At 32.4% G+C, this 19,628-nt stretch overlaps 1 protein-coding gene across 1 annotated transcript; it reads right to left on the reverse strand.

Annotated features, from left to right (window-relative positions):
- Positions 1-57: 57 nt before the first annotated feature.
- On the reverse strand, positions 58-9,216 carry LOC110722041. The gene is made up of 3 exons (XM_021901265.1): positions 8,491-9,216; positions 7,844-8,125; positions 58-2,743 (listed from the first exon to the last, which is right to left on the reverse strand). The coding sequence occupies exons 2-3, from the start codon at positions 7,884-7,886 to the stop codon at positions 660-662; spliced, it is 2,127 nt and encodes a 708-aa protein (XP_021756957.1). The 5' UTR covers positions 7,887-8,125; positions 8,491-9,216; the 3' UTR covers positions 58-659.
- Between the last annotated feature and the right edge of the window lie 10,412 nt (positions 9,217-19,628).

Consider the following 19,628-nt stretch of genomic DNA (forward strand, 5'->3'; position numbering starts at 1 on the left):
CCGCTGAAGATGCTGCTGCAATTGATAGCAATGTACAGGGATGTGAGCAGTTATTTCATTGAATGTCGGAGTAATTATCCGAGCAAGTGTCTTATTTCAAATTGAGTAGCTGAACAAGATTAGTAAGCATTGATGTCTGGACATCATCCAAACATTACGGTAAGGAACTTACACCATTAATTGGGCTCCTTTTTTAATCAATAAACAGACTTCAATACAAGCAGCAAAACCCAGATTTCTCAACGAACCAAAAAGGACATCCTATTCTTTACAAATGAATTACAAATCATTTGAATTTGATACCAAAAAAAATATTAAAATAAAACCCCCAGTGTGATAAGAAACTGAGAACCACCCTTGCCGCAAAATATATATATATAAGCTACAAAAGTCAGATCCTCCGATAAGCTCAAAACGTGAAAGCTGATCATCAACGTACCCAAAAGTAGCCCCTCAAACCAGTGCTCTCAAACTTTCACAGACACTTTACAGGCCCTGATTTTTCATGTCATCCCCTCATCGGATTGCACCCAGTTTCCAACCATGGCATCAATCAAACTGATTTATTTACACAGCTCGCCTCAGGTTCCAGATTTCCCTGCTACAATGTTGGAGAGCAAAAATGTTGGTTTATAGAGAAGGGTTCTCAAAAGGTATGTTCACCCTGACATGTCAATTTCCTTGCCGTGATCATCTTCACAAATATGTCTTTTCAACCGTCTTAACCAAATATCATAGTCAATAGGATACGGAGTCCCGCATAGACTGTCAACATAATCAGCAAAAGCTTTAAGAACGGCTGAAATATCCCCAAGCTTTTGCTGTATCAACCGTTTTGACCAAGCCCTTTCCCTCCACTGCAATGCCCCTTCAACTGAATCCAATTCAGGCAGCTCCCCACCAGAACAGGAATAGAGCATGTAAACTAAGCTCTCTGCATCAGATGCTGAGTACAACTTACCCTCTTCAAGGGCATATGTAGATGAATAGTGAAGATTCAATGCAGGCCGATCCCTCTCCTCCAGCACAGCATGACCCCACCCAACCAAGACAAAGTAAGGATTTCTTACACCTGAAGTAATGCATATCACATTCTCTGGTCGGATGTCACCATGTCGAATGCCAGAAGAAGAGGCAGTAGAAAGTGCAGACAAGCAGTCATGGCAACACTTGATAGCCTCATCTGAGCCAAAACAGCTACTTCTGACCATATCAGTTACTGTTTCACCAACTGGGCTAGTCACAAGGACAGGGGTTCCCCACCAAAGATGATTGGAATCATCACTGGAGCTTGACCTCCTAGAACGACTAGAGTGACTTATCTTACCAGAAGCAACCAGTTGAGGCAAGTACTTGCTGGATAGACCTTTCTGTTTCATCACTGTCAATACCTTAGTTTGCCTCTGAACCTGGTACCACAGATTCATATCTTCCCAAGCAGGTTCCACCTGAGAGGGATGCGAACCAATGTATAAGAAGAGAGACCTTCCAGGGTCCTCAACAGAAAACGCTATGTAATAAGTAAGTTCACTATCACTTCGAATTTCACTAATCTGATAGCCTTTCTGGTGGTTTGAATCCTCCAACCATAAAACTGACCCAACTTCTAGATTCATTGGCTCAGCACTCTCCCTTCTGTTGGATTCATCTAGGACCTCAACAATTTCTGGGGAGCCATGGCGCTGCTGATACTGGTGTAAGCCATGTCCATTTACTGTGGTGTCAGCAAGTTGCCTCTCCAACCTTCTTGCTTGAAGACGAGAGCTGTGGTCAGCAGCCAGATCTTCAATAGACTGCTTGGGCACTCCAGCCAACTGCAGGATGGAGTGGTAAGTTGCAAAAAGCACCTGAAGGGCACCAATATCACCCCAATTAGCATTTCCAAGCTTATTCCATATCCTATCAATAGGAGACATCGAAATATTTGAATGATGCTTTATCCATTCTGTGGCAGACTCATATACATTATTTACATTTAGCTTCAATTTGCTCAAATCTCCTTCAACTTTAATCACACCAGCATATTGAGAATCAACAAGAAGCACAAAAACAGGGCTTGGACTTTGAAGAAAACTATTCTTGCTAAGGCTTCTAGACAACATCATCCGGAGAGCAAAATATAAAGCTTCACCTAATATGGACAGAGGAGGAAGGCGCACATTCTTTTCTGCAAGGATTCCAATATCAGGCGTCAACAGAGCCAGCTCGAGCACTTCATCCCATTTACCATGTGGATGTTTGGCATTCTTCAGTAAAATAGAAGCTGCACAGAGACCTCCTACTTTACCATTGGCAATTGCTCTTTCAGCTTGATAGAATTTCATATTTTCATTATTAAGACAAGCAACATAGAATGGTAAAGGTTCTCCATCACTCCAAAATGCTTCCCACAACCCCTTTACACATGCATGTAGGAAATCCTCAATTGCTAGAAATGCTGTAGTTTCAACACCATCAGATGTAGAAGCATAGACAGCACTAGGCATACGGATAAGTTGTTGGAAAGAAACCCCTTCTAATGCATAATCAAATTTCTGAAGCTCTACCAACTCAAAAGGCACATCAAATGTCTCTTGTCCTGAATCATCTGATACAGCCTCAAACCACTCCTCCAAATTAGAAGTAAATATTTTGCTGTCTACAAATCTCCGAAGAAATTCCTTTTTATCTCGATTCTTTCCGCCTGATGATACGCTGGACCTCTTTGTCCCAGAGCCAATAGACGCTTGGTCAGGGGATATGCCTGTTGGCAATTAGATACATTTGGTATTAGTGCCTAAATAACAAACTCAAAATACAAAGGAGCAATCTAATGAAGCAACAAAAGAAGCAGGAGTAGACAACGACCTACTTCAAAGACAGAAAAAGTAACATAAACCATTAACAAACCTTCAGTATGCAGGCTTTTGTAACCTTGTAGGAGCAACAAAACAATATCATTTCAACTTTTACCACGAACAAAAATGATTTGAGTATCATTACATGAAAAAAAATAAATAAATAAAGCATGGGATATATATATATATATATATATATATATATATATATATATATATATAGAACAGAGCACATGACTAAATCGAGCCTATTCAAAGAAAAACAATGCTTGTTTTTCTTCTCCAAAGACTTAAGCATCAGAATTGGATTTTAGCCACATACACATGAAAAGATGGGCTACAAGCCTACAAGAACAAAATCTTGGGTGTTAAGGACAAAGGATTGCTCATTTAAAAGCCTCTGGGATTGAATTTAGTATTTGTACAAACCTTGGTACTCATAAAATGTAGGTATTTTCTGGATATAGACCTTGCAGGTGAATATTTAATAGGTTGTATACTAGAAGCCCCCCCCCCCCCCCCCCCCCCCGCGGGGAGGACTTGCCCCCTTCTTCAAAGCCAAATGTGAGGGACTTATAAAGCCCAGTTCATATACTTACAGCAGATAATACTGTAGAAAGAAAGGAATAGCGGAAGGAACAATGATAAAAACTAGCATAATTTGAAGTCAGACAATGTCTTCGGGGGCGGACCATAATAGGGGCTCAATGGGGCTTGGCCCCTGATAACTTTTTGGATAAAATATTTTGATTAATGTAAAAGCCCATTAAAAAAATAAAGTGTTTGCTTTATTTGTCAAGCAGTAGCAACAGAAGAAAGCTAACATACTCAGTAAGTCAGTATACTCCTAAATGCTAATTTTCAGTAACTCAATTTACCAATTCCCTAGAAATTACTGACAGCCCAAAATCCCAAACCCTTTCCTTCTTTTACTACGTTTTCAAAGTTCACCAACACAATTGATAAATATTTTTACTTTTTTCATGATTGCAATTCAATCCCAACATCCAATTGATGAATCAGGTATTCATTAAGTTTTTTGGTTTTAAGTTTTTTTATATTTTAATTAAATTTCTATGCTATATTAATCAGGCAATGCACTAAAAAACAAATTAATAATTTTAGGCGATAAGACGTTATCAAAGATTTAAAGTCAATAAATTACTCAATTAAGAATATAGAGTACTATTTTACTTTTGGTATGTCATTCTTTATTTCTCTACTAATATCTATCAATTGATAATTTATTTTTAACTTTTGATTTATACTTGTGATTTATGAATAGTAATGCATTGATAATACTACCTCGGTTAAATATTATGTGCAACTTTGGGTATTATTTGTGAGATATAAAATATTCCAAAGTTGCACATAACATTTAACAGAGGTAGTAAATAAATTAGTCAATCAATTGAATGTATGCTTAAAGTTAGTTTCTTGATTTCATTCATATTATATTTTAGACGTACACTTATGTTAGAACATATTATATTTTAGACGTATACTTATGTTAGAACATACTCCCTCCGTCCCCGATTGATAGTCACTTTTGAAGAAAATTCACGGGAATTAAGGAGAATTTAAAAAAGTACATTGAAAAGGTAAATTTACATTTGGTATGCAAAAAAGTAGAGAGAGAAAGTAATTGAAGTACATGGGAAAGTAAAATTTATATGGGAAAGTTAAATTTGCACAAATATTTTTGCAAATATTAGAAAAAATTGGTAAAAAAGTTATATTAATGGTACTTGAAAAAAGTAAATGTGACTAACATTTTGAGTCACCAAAAATGGCAAAAGTGACTATCAATCGGGGACGGAGGGAGTATTATATTTTAGACGAACACTTATGTTAGAAATTATTGGCCCCTGAAAGAAATTATTTGCCCCTGAAAGAAAAGGCCTCTTTTAGAAATTATGTCTTTGAAGCTTCATTTGACATTTGTGCTCTTGTTCTATCGCACCTTAAATAAAGCCACAACAAAACTATTCAATCAAATACAATCAAGCCAAAAACAATAGTCTTCACAACATTTTGTGAAGTTGTTAATTGTTATAACAAATACAAGAAAGATTCACACAATCAACAAAAACAAACAAGGATTTTACGTGAGTCACTAACGATGAGTTAGGTCCACGGACTGGCGAGAGGATAGTTATCGATCTTGAGGGTAGTACAGATTACAGAGAAGTGCTTAGGTTAAAACCCAGATAGGTTATATCGTAGCCCCCAAAACAGAAAACATAATAGGTCGAAAATTAGGCCCAAAAGCAAGACCCTCATGATGGTCGTTTAAAGGAGGCTAATTAATTCAAGGCATATCCTAACAATATTGAATCTCAATTTCACTCCGGGTTAAATAAATCTATGTGATGAATAGAAAAGATTAAGGGTAAATGCATAGTTTGCACCTCATGGCTGCATATATTTTCCGGTTATCCCTATAAAAATAAATCCTATTATACAATGCAGCCATAAGTAGTATTTATTGTTTCTGAAGTATCACCTTGGAGCAATACTAAGTAGCCTAGATTCCTAGACAGCACAACAATAGTGGGACCTAGCAGTTCGGTCATCAATCAACTTTAACACATCTGACTAATATAGGCTCACCAAGAACCATCATGCAAACAGGGAGAAAACCAAACAACTTAAGGAAGTAGAAATTTTGGCACCTTGAAGAGTCATAGAGGCATTTGTTAAATATTAAATATAATAAACATGAGAGACATGTTATTCCCAATTACACAATCCATAGTTTTAATTATTTTTTTTTAAAAAAAATATCATTTGTTGCTCCTCCTAGTCAAATGCCACAATAATTACAGCTTGACGTTTAGGATCTACAATTCTACACTATAAGCTTTATTGTGCCTTTAATGATCTGGTTTGAATTATTGAGCTTTCTCCACTGGTCATCACATTTCCATGAAAGCCTCAGCAACTAAAAGATTATTGCTCAACCTATACTTCTATTGAGATTGTTTTACACCATTGTGCACAGAATTGAGAGCTGATGTAATGCTATTTAAATCTCAGGCCTCAGCTGAGTCAGCTCCCTCATATTCAGTCATTTTTACCAAAAAAAGGACTTCCAAATGTACTGTTTTGAAGTTTTTTTTTTTTTTTTTACAAAAAAAAATCAATAAGTTGAAAGAAGAAACTGCAAATCAGTTCCTAACATCAGTAAACAAACCCGATGGACCAAGCACAGTAAAGCAACATATTGAATCATAGGACAAGTGTATTTATTAAGACAGTGTAGAAATCATTTTACAAGTGGTTTCATATTGCTAAAATATACACTAAAGGAGTAAATCACCAAATGATCTGAAAATTAGCAAGGAAGTAACATTAAGAAAAACCACCAGTGCACAAGCCACTGCGATTAAAGACGGGCAGATGCACAATGACAAGAAATCCCTAAAGATTTACAAAAGATGCATCATTAGTAACTGAAGCAAGGTGATTGCCAAAATCCTTACTTGATTACCAGAATCTCACAATCCACCGTTCACAAAACAAGGCAATGTAACGTTATAATGAAATCCTAATTAACAGGGTCAAAATGAGATCTCCATAAACTGGTTAGACTTCATAAGAATTTTGCAAGGCTATACATACCATTGATTCAATTGATTCTAAAAGAGGAATAAGAAAACTGGTACATCTTAAACTAAAGTACAAAATGTAGAAAATTCTAATACACTAATCGTAATAGTTTCATATATCATTTCGTTAGGTAACACGACAAATAGAAGTTTATGCCCTCAACCCACTTATTGACCTTCACACGGGAAATCCATCCTACAAAAATTGTTCTAAAACTAATGTCCTTCAATTTCTCATTTCTTTCCTCTCATTTGAGAAGCTTCAAGATAGTTTCACTACTGTACACCTAAGTTCAATGATGAGAAATGATCATTTTAGTATTAAACATTTCTACAACCAATGGTCCATTGCTTTTCTCGTCAAGTTGTCCTTAAAAGTTTATGCTAGATGCATTCTTCTTCCTACTTCCTTATCATTTGCATTAAGAAGAACCAAAAAGGTGGTTTCTGACCTTTCTGTGACACAAATCTCTCAATTGAACGGCCCAAAACTTCAATTCAAGATACGTAGAGGCGACCAAGTTATCCCAATAAGGACACACATATGGAGGATGACCTCTCTTCCCCTTCACAGATAAAACCTCAAATTGAAGGATTGGGAAGGCTTGATTATGATCAGTTACGTGCCAAATTAACCTCTATAATAAAAACTTACAGTAAGGCTTACATTGTGCATGGTATCTAGCATTGTCATTTGTACCAAAACTACCAACTAATGTTGCACAAAGCATATTGCTCCTATCATTTCTAGAATTTCAAGTAAGTTAAGAAAGCTTCTACTATATACCAGTTTTGTCTTAAGATGTTTTCCCTCTCATAATTCTCACAATTAAATTTGGTTTTATTAATCACAACATTCGAAGTAAAATATTCACCGATATTAAATATGTGCATCTCAAAATATCTACAAGTAGTTAGATTATAAAATTGTGGCCCTCCTACTAATAGACTGAGACAAAACTAAATGAGTACAAAACTGCCACCTAATGCTATGCAGATGTTCAGTTTGTCCACTTTATTTATCAATAAGACTTCCTGTGACCCATAGAACCTAGGTTGGTAATAAAAACAGATGAAGCACATGAAGAGTCTAGCTGCAAACATAACATATTTTAAGCATTTAAGCACCCAAAGTTCAGGACTCCCACCACCCCCACCAAATTGCAAATGATTCGCCAAAGAGCCAGTTTTTGGAAAATTCAACGCGGCATTACTTCCATTCATATGGCTACAAGCAAGAGGTCTACAGGCATCATAACTTAAAAGTATAATTCTAGTAGACAAGATTACACTAGATTGTAACTCATGGAATGCACCTTAATATCAAATAGCTGAGTAATTCAAAAGCAAATGCGTAATTAAATGAAAGCACAAAAACAAATAAAAATATCTAACCAGAAGAGCTCCTTGTCTGCCGTTCATACGAGTCCTTCGACATTGCAGAAAGCAGAACAACAAGACCCTTTTAAAGTTTATGTATAATTAGCACTCCCCAACAGTCCTGAAACTAACTAATGCAGAATGTATCGTCGAATTCCGCCTCTCCTCTTATATGAATCAATTAATTCATACCAACAATGATTCCACTGCTGCATAACAGCCTTTCGAAATCTTCACCATCATGCTAGAAACCCAGCAAACTAGTTTGACACTGGCAATTCATAACAAAATATTCACCTGCAATACCAAATTTTCAATTTCTAGCTAACTTGATAATCATAAACCCAAAATAAACAGAATTAAATCATAAACCCAAAAAAAAGTAGTAATTTTGAACAATTTTTTTCATTCGGGAACAAAAACCACCATATAAATTAACATCACAAAATCACTCAATTACAAAATTAACTGAAATATAACAATAGATTACTTTAACTACTTCTATAAATTCCGTAAACTAGCAATCAAATTAACATAAACCCTAATCGACGAAATCAGATCAATGAACCCCAAAATTACAGATTTGAAACCCTCAAACTCAATTATTACAAATTATTACACTAAACATCAAAATTGATGAACAGTAAAGTAGAAAGACTTACGAAATTGAGTGAATTGACAATGCAATGGTATCAAAAAACTTGGATTTGCAAGCATAATGGTGAGGTAAGGTGAGTTTTTCTCTCTCCTATTCCAGCAAATACTGGTGCTATTTCCACTTCTAACTTTTTGGCGTTTTCTTTGTTTTTAACTTTCTAATTCTATTCTTTTTCTTTTCCTTTTGTTTTGTTCTTTGTCTTCTGTTGAAGTGTTTATCTACCTCTTTTGGACATGTCAATACGATGACAATGGATGAACTAGACTACGTCTAGTTGTTCGTTTGGTAGACGGTAATAATGTGATGAATTAAAATGAATTTACTTTTTTTTTTATTTGTTACGGAGTAAGTTATTTCATGCTATAATTGTTGATTAGAGTAGATTTATATACAGATTAAAATTGTTTTCAATTATTCAAGAGAATGTTAGAGTTTGAATTGGTTTATATAGTACGAATCCATTCTTAATTTCAAATAAGATAGTTAAATTAATGGTTGATTGGTTGAATAGGGGTGTTCATGTTTGTATCAAACCTATAATGAATTCATAATAGATCTATATGAATGTGTGGGTGTTCTATTATCAATAATCATCAATCAATAACTATATACTAAAAGACACACCCGCAATGACACGTGTCATCTCTTGGTGTGTCCTTAATTTGTTTTTTTTTTTTGAAAAAGAATATTTAAGAATCAAATCTTTTACATGTATAATGTATAAAGTATAATAGAAGATTTGATGCGTCTTTCCAAAAAAAATATTGACAACTATAAACTTAAATTAAGCAAAAAGATAAAATAAAAAAATTATATTCTTATCATATTTGTGACATATGGAGTATTTGTTTTAGGAAAGACATACATTATATATGTACATATTATATATGTATGTATTATGTATGTCATACGTAGGGCCTGTTCATATTTACTTATTTTCAGTTCAGTTCAGTTCAGCTTCAATCAGTTCAGTTCAGCTCTTAATTTCCCTCTCTCATAAAATATTCATTTCAGCTTAGTTCAGTTCAGTTCAGTTCATTTCAGTTCCAATCAGTTCAGTTAGTTCAGTTCAGTTTAGCTCCAATCAGTTTAGTTCAGTTCAGCTCAGTTCAGTAAATATGAACAGGCCCGTAGTACGTACTACGTTTATTACAATAAGATTATATATTTTCTCAATAGAAGCTAAGCTATAAGCTTCAATAATGAAATGCCCATATCAAATCAACTAATGAAATTTTTGCTATTTCCTTGAATTATTTATGACAAGAATATTAATCAATTAATACTATACTATAATTAACTATGAATACTTCAATAAAACTTGTCTAGACCGGCACATGTTGATTATTATTAGTGTGATATTTTCTTGCCAAGCCAAATTTTGTTGTTCCATTCAATTGATATAAATATATCATACAAAACTAATTTTTTTTTTAATATAGTGTTAATTTAAAAAAAAAATAGTTATTGGAAATTACAATATAGTGTTAATTTTAATATTATTTAATGGAAATTATCGTTCAGAGCACGGGAGGTAACCTAGTTCAAAAAAGATATGCAAAGCCATACGTATAAATTAACGGTGTTTTAGGCATTTTAATATAGATGTTGTGTTATTCAAGAATTGACCATGTATTAAAGATTATATTGACTTATGTAATAACTTTTATATGTGAGGTTCATATGGAGAGATTTATTTTATCATTATGGATTCTCTTCTTCTTTGCGAGTGAATGTTCCATCTTCACTCATTTCTCCATTATAGTTGATAATAAATGGTAGTGGATATTTGAGGGGAAAAAAAAAAATAATGCCCTCCTGTAAACACAAAAATATGTCTTTCCAATCTAAAGTCGGTTGGGGAATAATCTTTACCTCCTAATCTAGTCCTCTTCACATGAACCATTTTCTTAACCCGACACCATCAAACATCAATTTACCGCTCATCCAGATCGTTAATACCGTTTAATAACATTGTTATGACAATTTTTCTTTTCTTTTCTTTTTTTTTTTTTTTTTTTTGAAAGACGTTATGACAATATTTATTTTTACAACATTAGTTATAAAAATTAAAAAAAAAAAAAAAAAAAACAAAACAAAACAAAAACAAAACCTATAGTCAAAGAAAATATATAATTAATGAAATTAAGTCAAGCGTGTCAATTATAATACGATAGAGAGTATTCAACTTGAAACTCGATCACCAAATATACTCCATCATCGATAATTAAAGGTTATCAAATACGTAGAGTATAGGGGTGGGACTTTTCAAACCGAACCGTGAAACCGCCCGTTACCGAACCGAACCATCACGGACCGATCCGTTTATAAACCGATAAATGTAAACCGAAAACCGAACTGAACCGTTCAATATCAAACCGAAACCGAATTGAACCGCTCAATGTCAACCCGTTACGGACCGTAAACCGATAACAAACCAAACTGCGCAAATCCGAACCGAAACGAAACCGAACCGAATGGTTTATAAACCCGTTAATGACCCGAACCATTTATAAACCGAAACCGTTTAAACCGAAAAAAAACCGTTTAAACCGAACCATTTGTAACCCGCTAACCGTTTAAACCGACCCGTTTATGAACCGAAACCGTTTAAACCGCACGTATAAACCGAACTGTTATAATCCGCTAACCGTCTAAACAGAACTGCCATAACCCGTTAAACCGTTAAAATCGAACTGTTTTCGAATCGCAACCTGTTTAAACTTATCCAATTACAAACTGCTTAATTCAAATTGAATTATTTACAACCTAAATGGATAAATAGTAAATACAATTAAATAATTAATGTTAATAAATGTAGATCTAATCAAACGGCTTAGGTTTATACAAAGGTTTATATCACCTAGATCTAGGCCAACGACATTATTAATATCGTTTTAGATTACTTATTTATTTTAATTACAAGATATATCATTTGTATCTTTTCATTCCAGTAATAAAGTCCACCCAAATTATCTTCATTGTTCCTTGATATTCATGATCATCCAATAAGATAACATAAGATTGGAGATAAATAACATTAAAATTAGAGTAATATCAACAAGCTATTAAAAAAAGTCACCATTTTCATTGATTAAAATTCACAATACATATACCAATACATAATGAAACTACTATCACTACTACCCAGATTAGATTTCAGATTTATCAACTGAAACATCATCAAGTTTAGGGTTGCAAAAAATGATACATGATAAGATGAAGGGAGGAGTGAGAATGTGAGTGATTTGGGAGCAGAATCTTGAAGCAGAATCTTGAAGCAGCAGCCCAGCACCCAAGAGCAGAGGAAATAGCAGCAACAAGCAGGAACCAGCACACGCAATAACAGATCAACAACTTATCCGAAGCAAGGAATAATATAAGCAGAAGGGACTCAGCAAGAACTTATTTTTGTTTTTCAAAATTGCTCTCAGATTTACGTTTATCGTATCATCACTGAGCAATGGCTGTTTTAACTTAAAACTTGAAAAATGCTGCCAGCAAGTACATATACATTGAAGTCTCAACATAAATGACAAGGGCAACGATGATTCAAGAAAAATTAAAACAGCAAGCATAAGAAACAGCAGCAACAAAACTTATCATAAATTCATAACACAAAAGGCAGCAACACATCACCTCAAGCTGGCAGGAGGCAGGAACCAGCTCATGCAGGCAACAATATAGGCAATAACAACTCAGCAGAGACAGTGAATCATGTGACTGACACTGAAGTCACGACAGTGAATCCTATTCACTCAATACCAAAATTCAACTAAATAGATAGTTCATATTTCAGAATTTTATTTGCACTAGTCAATGTTTCAAAATTCAGAATTATACAACAAACGTGATTACAACATATATCCTAACAGAATATAGAAAGTTATATACGATACAGTCACATATGTGTACATTTTAAGTACTAACTTTAAGCCAATCATATACAATGCTTGTATTCCAACAATATGGGTTAAAAATATAAAGCTAAAATCCCAATAAATAAACAATGCATGTATTCCAACAATAATAATCACATAATCTGAACAACCCATCATCATTACTTTTAAATCGAGCATAATAAACAACAAAACAGCACAAATCTACCATTTTCCCGTAAAAAACAAAAATACAATCAACAACATTTTTTACTCATTTTAGGCATATTTTGACTATATTCAAGCAAGAACAACAACAATAATCAAATACAAAAACAGAAAAACTGTATTAAAAAAAAACAAAAAGGAAAAAGTAATTACCTTTGACGGCTTGAAGGAGATTTGAAGATGGAGAACTACCTGAACTGGAGATCAAAAGAAAAAATCAAGAATGTAGATTATCAAAACTTGAAATAAAAAAAAAACCGAAACGAAAACGAAAAAAATCGAATAAATTAACAAAAAAATTACCTTAGGGTTTGACGGCTTGAAGGAGAGGAAGATTTGAAATCAGAAATCAGAAATCAGAACTTAGATCCAAAACAAAAATGAAACGAAAACAAAAACCCTAAATAAACAAACCGAAACAAAAACGAAAAAAATCAAAACGAAAACAACAAAAATTAACAAAAAAACGAGAATGTAAAGCGAGAAATCAGAAATGTAGATCCAAAACACAAATGAAACGAAAACAAAAACCCTAAATAAACAAACCGGAACAAAAACGAAAAAAATCAAAACGAAAACAACAAAAATTAACAAAAAAACGAGAATGTAAAGCTAGAAATCAGAAATGTAGATCCAAAACACAAATGAAACGAAATTGAGCTTGAGATTCTTGAGAATTTCAGAACGAAAGAGTGAGAAACTGAGAAGTTAGAGAGAGAAACTATGACAGATTGTGAGATTGAGAGAGAATCGGCTGAATGAGTGAATGAGAATGGCTGAGAGAGTGAGAGTGGTTTTTTTTTCTAGGTTTAGGTTTTACTTCAGTTGATCTAACCGTCCATATTCAATCTCAACATCTAAGTTAGATCTAACCGTTCATTTTTTTTTTTTTTGTAGATTCTAGAATATTCATCTAGATCTAACGGTCTAGATTTTCTTTGTGCTTTTCTAGGTCTTTTTGACCGTTTTTTTAATTATTTATTATTATTATTATTATTATTATTATTGTTAGTATAATTATTTGTTAATATTATTATTATTACTAGTTTACTACTACTATTATTATAATATTATTATAATTATTATTATTATTATTACTATTATTATTATTATTATTATTATTATTATTATTATTATTATTATTAGTTTATTACTTATAAGTTATAAATTGTAAGAAACGCAAATGTTTCAAAATTGAAATTGATTCAATACGACATAGTTAATGACTTAATGAGTTAATGGCTTAATGCTCATCAATATGACAATATCTGACATATGTGAGTCTGTGATTGTATATCAGTATATATAATAAACTATAAAACTAATAATAACTTAATAAGTAATAATACTAATAACTAATAAAGTAATGAAAATCTAACCATTGTTTTTTCATGGGCATTCAATCTAACCGTTGTATATTTGACTATTCGTACATTAGTATTGCATAATGCTTTCATCACCACTTTAATTAGTGATTTCGTGATTTCGTCCATTTAACTTATTAAGTTGTTTGAGTTAGTAATCTAAATAAAGTAACAAACTAAATCACGAATCCATTTAATCTCGTGTAAGTTATAATTTATAAGAAATGCAATGTTTGGAAATGGAAATTGATTCAATACGATATTGTTAATGTATATGTAATTATATTATTATGTATATGATGTATATCATATCGTACGAATGTACGGTTGGTATCATTATCATACTATCATAAGTATCATTGCCTCATTGAATTATTGGTATGTACTATAATCGATAAACATATTTAGTTATTTACATATCTGATCATTAAAACTTAAAAGTTTAAAACACTTGTTGATCAATCTAATTGAATACTTGTACATTCTTAATTATCGATTTATCGTATTATAAGTATCAACTCATTAAATCATGGTCATGATTTCGTGATTTCGTCCATTTAACTTATTAAGTTGTTTGAGTTAGTAATCTAAATAAAGTAACAAACTAAATAACGAATCCATTTAATCTCGTGTAAGTTATAATTTATAAGAAATGCAATGTTTGGAAATGGAAATTGATTCAATACGATATTGTTAATGTATATGTAATTATAGATTAATTATTATGTATATCATATCGTACGAATGTATGGTTGGTATCATTATCATACTATCATAAGTATCATTGCCTCATTGAATTATTGGTATGTACTACAAATCTACAATCGATAAACATATTTACATATCTGATTATTAAAACTTAAAAGTTTAAAACACTTGTTGATCAATCTAATTGAGTATTTGTACATTCTTAATTATCGATTTATCGTATTATAAGTATCAACTCATTAAATCATGGTCATGACGCGATCTTTAAAACAATCATGAATTCAATTCATGACCCAAACCGCTTATAAACCGAACCGACATGATCCAAACCGTTCATAAACCGAACCAATTGAACTGTGTAAACCCTCTACTAAACCGGCCCATTTCAAACTGAACCGACACGATTCGCACCGTTTATAAACCGAACCGATATTGACCCGGGTAAATCCGCCCCTAAACCGACCCATTTCAAACCAAACCGGCTTGATCCAAACCGTTTGTAAACCGAACTGACATTGACCCGGGTAAACCCGCCCCTTAAACCGACCCGTATCAAACCGAACCGACATAATCCGAATCGTTTATAAACCGACCCGCTTATGACCCAAACCGAATTTAAACCGCGAAGAAATAAACCGAAACCAAACCGAGCCGTGACTAACCCAAACCGACCCGCCAGCTAAACTAAACCGTTTCAATCTGAACCGCTCCAAACCGAAACCGACTCAAACCGAGGTCAAACCGAACTGCCAGACCGAAGTCCCACCCCTAGTAGAGTATTAAACAGACCATTATACTTTTGCAAATTTATTGTAATACCATTAATGGCAAAAGAGTTCAATTATTTATGCTTTTGATAATCTATGCATAGCAATTACGTAGTAGTATAAGATTGGTCTCCAACACATTAATACAATAAATGTGCTCAATAACACATTGATTTATTAGTTGGGGTTTGGACGAAAAAGCTACACATACATTCACTGTATGTGGAGTTCACATACATTCATAGCTGGCAGCATTTCATTGGTTCTATGCTTGGGCCCCAATTTCCACTAATTTTCAATTTTCATTCAAATTTGAATGAAAATTCAGATGTTTGAAATTCAAATTAATTGTTATTTCCCATGCAATTTATTTAATATTATTAAAAAAAAAAATCATTTCTGCAACACGAAAACCAAAAAGGAGAAAGGAAAGGACGAAATGGCGAAATGGGCGACGATGGATATTAATTGGAGATGAACAAAAAAACCTTGAAGCTGCTTCGTTATACGACAAATTGCTTAAATTAACGACAACCGCAAAGATTATTCGGTTTAATTGAACAAACAAATCGTTGTTTACCCGAGAATATTGAGAAAATTCGAGTGAATTAGGTTTTGGAGTTTTCAATTTGGGGGTTTACGAATTGGATTTATTCCAGTTAATTATGTAAACGTGTATATATTATTTGTAGAGTTATTGTGTAATTGACTTATTATTCCTCCATTAATCGTATCCTTTTCGTTAATGGGTATATTTGCAGAATATACCCAGTTTCAATTGAATAAGTGAAATGAATCTTCTCTTCTTATCGATTTCAAACGGATTTGGATTTTTTGTTGGAATACTATAATTGTAGGCACATAAATATCCGACTGCTTATTAAATATTAGATAATTAAGAGATTTGAAGGACGACAACAACAATGGTTGTAAGAGGGCTTAGGTCGTCAACGACGATGGCGGAAAACCTCCAAAATATTCGAACATTGTTTATAGATAACTTTTTAGTAACTCAGGAAACAATATTGATGCACAAAAATCTGAAAATGAAACTACAATTCATAATATGATTTTTAGTAACATAGGAAAGTAAATTTGGTACGAACATATCGATTCTGAGTTACGAGACTATTTGAAAGCTTTGTCTCCCTTGTATTTTATTTTTTTGTTGTTACCTTTATAGTGATCTTGTGTAATTATTGTATTAGTAATTATAACTACCAATGGTTACAAAAAAAAAATTATAATTTGGCATTCACCATGTATAATTGTATGTGTTTAAAATACATTCACGTTTAGAACCTGTTCATATTTACTTATTTTCAGTTCAGTTCAGTTCAGTTCAGTTTAGTTCAGTTCAGTTCAGTTCAGCTCCAATCAGTTCAGTTCAGTTCAGCTCTAATCAGTTCAGTTCAGTTCAGTTCAGCTCAGTTGTTAATTTTTTTTGTTTTAGATGTTTTAGCATATTACAACAATGACAACAACAACAACAACAACAACAACAACAATAATAATAATAATAATAATAAAATAATAATAAAATAATAATAAAATAATAATAATAATAATAATAATAATAATAATAATAATAATAATAAAAATAAAAATAATAATAATAATTATTATTATTATTTTAAATTATATTAGTCGTTCAAAATGGTCACATGTTTTTTTATAGTTGAACTCATTGACAAAATGAGAGTACTACGCAACAGCTACTAGCTTTCATAATCGGTTAGTTCTTCGTCTTCTTCTTCTTCATTAAGTTGCTCCATTACCTCGGCATTCCTCTGAATTGACTCCCACATCTGATCATTTATTTGGTTTCGTACAATATCCATAGCTGCTTTTCTGCTATTATCGTACATAGTATGATCTTCTGTTGGTCCCATGACTTCAACTTGGTGCGTGAATGGAATCCCTAGTTCATGTAAACGAACAAAATTGTGTAGAGTACAACAAGCAACGATTGACTACAGTAAAATATTGAAGAATACTTTTTATTTTTATATATATATATATTTAAAATATAATACACAAAAATTTAATAATTTAAAATTTAAAAATTTAAAATACAGAGTTATTTTTAAAACACTTTTATATTTTTCACAATCCACTATATATATTATCATTAATTTTCATAAACATTTTCATATATTTTTATGCATTTTAATTTTTCAATTCAGTTCAGTTCAGTTCAGCTCCAATCAGTTCAGTTCAGTTCAGTTCAGCTCAGTTCAGTAAATATGAACAGACCCTTAGAGGAAAAAAGGTCACCCTATCAAGTAAAGAATATGGATAATTTAGCAATGATGATTTTTTAGCAATTCAAATAATCATTTATTGTGAAAAATTTCATACTCCAATTCAAAATAATGAAGTAAATACTATAAATTTGTGGACGGATCACTTTCAAACAATTAAAAAGTGTATACTTGTCAAATGAACTTTCTATGTTAACCAGTATTAAATTGTAAAAATGTATTATTTATTCTCAAATCCTTAATAGACTAGCATCACGATTTGATAAGGTCCCATGAAAAAAATAATCACTGTGTTGTATTTCATTCTATACATAAAATATTTGTTTGAAATGCCTTCATTTGTATATAGTCCTTATTAATTTGCGACATATCTTATATAAAATACTGAAAGTCGGTAAAGAGGATATCAGTACTATAATCACTTTAAAAAAAAATTGTAACTTGAGACCTTATTCATCAACTTAGATCAAAGTAAGTTGTAAATTTTTATGACCTCATAAAGCAGAGGCAGGTCACGAAGTTACTGTTTTCCTTATTATTATTATTCCTTATTGTTATTGTCCCACCCCCTCCCCACCCCCACCCCCCCCCCCCCCCAAAAAAACCCATTTTTGTTCAATACGTTAGTATATTAATTAGTAACGTGAATTATATAAAAGAAAAAATTAAATTAATAACTTTCTTAATTAGTAACAGAAAATGTTGATTCATGAAATTAGTTAAAAACAAAATGGAAAATCTTAGCAATAATAAGTATTTAGCAATTGAAATAATCATTAAGTGTAAATGTGTCATACACGAGAAAATTAATAAAGAGAATAATATAAATCTTGTTGATGGATCACCTTCAAACAATTAAAAAGCGCTAGTTTACATGCCAAAGGAATTAGCCAATGGAACTTTCTACGTAACGTACTAACGTAGTATAAAATTATAATAAATGTATTATTTCTTCTTAAATTGTTACAACACTGGCATCGAGATATGATTAGTTCCGTTGAAAAATTAATCAATGATTTGTGTTTCATTCTTTAATAAGAAAATGTAATTGAAAAGTCTTCAGTTGTATACGTATGCGACATATCTTATCTATAATAATGAAAGATGGTTATTCTCTCCTTCTCTTGGAAATACTGTTTAACTTAAGCCCTAAGTAATCAATTTAGATCAAAGTTGTAAGTTAATTATGATCTCATAAAATAAAGGAAACGGAGGCCACATTGTTGTTATTATTCTTACATTAGTGGTTGTTGTGATGTGATTTGTTTTTCTTCTTCTTTTTCTATTGCTCTGGTTTATTATTATTATTATTATTATTATTATTATTATTATTATTATTATTATTATTATTATTATTATTATTATTATTATTATTATTATTATTATTATTATTATTATTATTATTATTATTATTATTATTATTATTATTATTATTATTATTATTATTATTATTATTATTATTATTATTATATCTCAAAAACAAAAAGTCATACAACCTACAATAAATTAGTGGGAAGCCGAGATACAATCTGGGCCCCCACTCCTCTAGATATAGCAAAGCCCTGCAGCACGTGCTCCAATGTCTTGCGTCGTCGAGAACCTCTGAATTCGCTTAAGCAACGCAACAACCTCCTTCTCTAATTCACCAAACGAAGAAAAGGAGAAGGGAATGAACCCATACCAAATCGTCTGACAATGAGCCTCATACTTAACCCGCTTCCGATGAGCTGCATCAGCCACAACCCGTCTAGGAATAAAGTCAGATAGCCCTGACTTTGTCAAAGGAGAAGATCATGTCAAATCTACACAGACATCGCGACCACGATCCCAAGAATAAAGTAACACATTAGCAGGTCTGAGGGCCTCGTCGTTCCCTCCAGATAACCCAATATCAACCTCTTTCCTTGCTGAAATCCCAGAACGATAGCAAACA

This window comes from Chenopodium quinoa, unplaced genomic scaffold (assembly GCF_001683475.1).
Source record: "Chenopodium quinoa cultivar QQ74 unplaced genomic scaffold, ASM168347v1, whole genome shotgun sequence".
In the NCBI taxonomy this organism is placed as follows: Eukaryota; Viridiplantae; Streptophyta; class Magnoliopsida; order Caryophyllales; family Amaranthaceae; genus Chenopodium; species Chenopodium quinoa.